The sequence below is a fragment of the Telopea speciosissima genome, unplaced genomic scaffold (genome assembly GCF_018873765.1).
Source record: "Telopea speciosissima isolate NSW1024214 ecotype Mountain lineage unplaced genomic scaffold, Tspe_v1 Tspe_v1.0831, whole genome shotgun sequence".
NCBI classification, from domain to species: Eukaryota; Viridiplantae; Streptophyta; class Magnoliopsida; order Proteales; family Proteaceae; genus Telopea; species Telopea speciosissima.
Genome location: NW_025318167.1, coordinates 9315 through 12876, shown reverse-complemented (window position 1 = coordinate 12876; position 3562 = coordinate 9315). Strand labels below are relative to the sequence as shown.

General features: G+C 38.3%; 1 protein-coding gene across 1 annotated transcript; it reads right to left on the bottom strand.

Annotated features, from left to right (window-relative positions):
- Nucleotides 1-2257: 2257 nt before the first annotated feature.
- LOC122648342 lies at nucleotides 2258-3562 on the bottom strand. Its single transcript, XM_043841572.1, has 4 exons — nucleotides 3545-3562; nucleotides 3230-3460; nucleotides 2504-3154; nucleotides 2258-2404 (listed from the first exon to the last, which is right to left on the bottom strand). Exons 1-4 carry the CDS (start codon nucleotides 3560-3562, stop codon nucleotides 2258-2260), a joined length of 1047 nt encoding a protein of 348 aa, XP_043697507.1.

Genomic DNA, 3562 nt, shown 5'->3' with positions numbered 1-3562 from the left:
AACTTGTCCATTAAATATTACGAATCTGATTCAGTGCTGTATCAATTTTAAAGATGATCAATACGGTGCACTAAAACTATTAGCTAAACTCTAAAAAAATTTAACAACTCACGCGCTTGCTACTTCACTACCGATCGTCGTCGTTTGATTTTGCCATCAAATACAAGATTTTGATCGTTGATTCATGTAACAGTCACTACTGCAACTCATGTTTTTTTCTGGAGTAAATTACATGCACCCCCCCCCCCAATGTTTGTAACAATATCAAACCACCCCCCTTAGTTTCAATATTTCAAAAAACACCCTAATGACTCACGGTGTTAGTAAACTGTTAGTTTCGTAAGTAAAAAGACTGTTGTACCCTTTTAGTTAAGTGAGTATTTTAAATCCCCATTTTACCCTTATTCTACTTCTTCTCTTCAAAACCCCCCAAAAAAGAGTTAGGGTTTTGAGGAGAGTTGCAGGTCCAGCGATTTGAAGAGGACAACCCAAGCACGGTGGAGTTCCTCTGGCCCTAGCACCCTCCGACGAAGGTAAGTTCAGGTGAACTTACCCAAATCTCTCTCTCTCTCTCTCTCTCTCTCTCTCTCTCTCTCTCTTCTTATTACTTCTGAGCATCCCAATCGGCCATGTCCGAATGCATTAGATGCAATAAACATACTGCTATGTTTTCCATAATCCCAATCGGCCATGTCCGAATGCATTTTAGGGCTTAACCATATTGCTGTGTTTTCCATAATCCCAATCGGCCATGCCCAAATGCATTAGATGCATTATGCTGTGTTTTCCCAAATCCCAAATGGCCATGTCCGAATGGTCTTTATGTCAATGGCTTAACCATATTGTTGTGTTTTCCATAATCCCAATCGGCCATGCCCAAATGCATTAGATGCATTATGCTGTGTTTTCCCAAATCCCAAAATGGCCATGTCTGAATGGTCTTTATGTCAATGGCTTAACCATATTGCTGTGTTTTCCATAATCCCAAACGGCCATGCCCAAATGCATTAGATGCATTATGCTGTGTTTTCCCAAATCCCAAATGGCCATGTCCGAATGGTCTTTACGTCAATTTTTCATGTGAGCCTTTTGAAAACTAGCTTATTGAAGACAGAACTAATGTGGGAGCAGAGCATGTATTCATGCTAAGTAGAACTTTCTAAACATGATTTCAAAGAGTAGTCTGGCTGATCAAACTGAGTTATCCAGAAGCAATCACTTGCTAGTTTTGCTGATCAAACATGTTTGTTCTTGCAGGTAAAAATGATGTCAACATCAAGTGTGAATGAGAGCAACCAAGGTTCAACATTGTATTTGAACATACAATGTAGATGTCAACGAAGGGCATTAGTGAGGATATCAGAGTCTGCACAAAATAATAACAAGTTGTACTACTGCTGCAAAGATGCACCTAATGGATGTGGATTCTTCAAATGGTGTGACCCAATAAATGGACCACCACCACCACCACCACCACCATCAGTATTGGCCACACCTGGAGACCATCCACATGAGGTTGTAGGTGAAAGAAGTCTAGAAGATAGACTGAGTGGGGAAGAGATGCGTGGTGTGAAGGAAAGATTGAAGGAATTGGAGAACTCTATTGGAATACTGAAGCTTGTAGTAACAGCTTTGGTTGTGTTGGTTTTTGTGCTATTTGTTAACAAATAGAGTTAGGAAAGTAAGTTTGTGGTGTCTTTGTACCGTTGTTTGTTGTTTAAACTGACAAAATTAAGTTGTAAGGTTTGTACTTTTAATTTGAATGTGACTAAAATGTTGTACTACTAAAATGATTTTAATTCTTTTAGATTGCGTATATGAACATTTATTTTCAAACGGACAGCATTTCGGCATATATATGACTATAGTACAAACCTGTATAGAGAACCTAATTCCACATGAATATTCTAAATGTTCAAATGGACAGCATTTACCCATGTGTAAGACAATATTACAGACCTGTATTATACTACCATCATCAACCATATTAATTACCATCAACACAATACAAATTACTTGTTCAAATTCAAACCCATCATGCCTCAACATCCACACAAATAATAGAGTCATAATTCAAACCATTGGTCCAATAAACATCCACACAAATATTACTTGTCATAATTCAAACCAATCAAATACATTCATTGTTTCAAGTCTTAAACACCCTCTCAACACCCTCTCAATACCCTCTGAATTCCTAACCAGCTACATCTCTGCACCCATCTCCTCAGCTGCCCATCTTTCTAGTTGCTACCCTTTATTCATTCCTGTGTGCATGCTTCTTGGTCAATTTGGTCACAGTCCTTTCCTGTATACTCTCTTGTGACATAGCTTTAGATGCCTGTGACCTGGTAATTCTTTGAGAGTTGCAGGTACTATCTTGGCTTTTATTCACCTTCTTTCTCTACATATGCAAGACATACAACATAAGAAAGAGAGAGTTAGTAATGCATTTCCATGAAACAGTTAAGGAATTACTGAATTAGGCATATAGGTTATATACCTTCATACCACTTCCCTGACTGGTAGAAGTTCCAGTGCCTTTGACTGGAGCTAACTGGCATTTTCTCTTGTTGTGACCTGATTGCTTGCAGTTGCTACATATCATAGGCTTTAATCTCGGATTGGTCACCTCATCACCATCCTTCTTCCTACTTGTATGAGGTCTTCCTGGTTTCCTCTTAAGAATTGGAGGTTGTACTAGCTGGGTAGGATAAGTTGGTTTCAATTCAGATAGATCAGGAAGTGGCTGGATCATCCCACTATATACATCCATATATGTCTTCACACTGTAGAATGCATGACAATATTGTTCTATTTTTCCATTCAAGAAAGTGATAGCTATAGCTGTATGTTTACATGGCAGCCTAGTAGAATTGCATATTCTACAGGTACAAGTGTGAGCTACCAAATTAATCACGAACCGACCTTGAAACATGTCTTGCACCTCAAAGGTATGTGGACTAGATGGATGAACAATGCATTCCCTTGTCTTTTGTTGCACCATATCCAACTTTCTCTTTACATTTGTTGTGACTATACCATTTATGTCATAACCACAGCCTTTCTCATACATTCTATACAATCTCTCCATCATCTTCACTCTTAGTTGGTCAACTAAGGTAAGAATAGGCATGTGCCTTAAGTCTGCTATCTATTGGTTGAAAGATTCAGACAAGTTATTAGTGACATGGTCACTCTTTGCTCTATCGTCAAATGCATGCCTTACCCACATGCTTAAGGGATTCTTAATCAACCACTGATAGGCTTCATTGTTAAGCTCTCTAATCAAATTCATCTCTCTCTCAAGCTGGATGGCAGTATAGGCTCTTGATGCTGACCAAAAATACTGCTTCAAAATTGGACCAAGAAAAAATTTTCTGAAATTTTGATATAGATGTCTGCTGCAACATCTCTGTTGAGCATATGGGAATATCATACCAATTGCATCAGATAGTCCCTACACAACATAATCAAAATGTCAGTATTACCAAAATATAAATGCTTGTTGACAAATAAACGACATATGCAAATAATATAGTACCTTCTGTTTGTCTGACAT

Excerpts from the sequence above, each read along its gene's own strand:
- LOC122648342 (XM_043841572.1), bottom strand. Across the intron at positions 3,155-3,229 it reads AGAATCCCTTAAGCATGTGG|ATAGCAGACTTAAGGCACAT; the intron begins GTAAGGCATGCA and ends TTCAACCAATAG. Across the intron at positions 2,405-2,503 it reads GTCAGGGAAGTGGTATGAAG|AGAAAGAAGGTGAATAAAAG; the intron begins GTATATAACCTA and ends TTGCATATGTAG.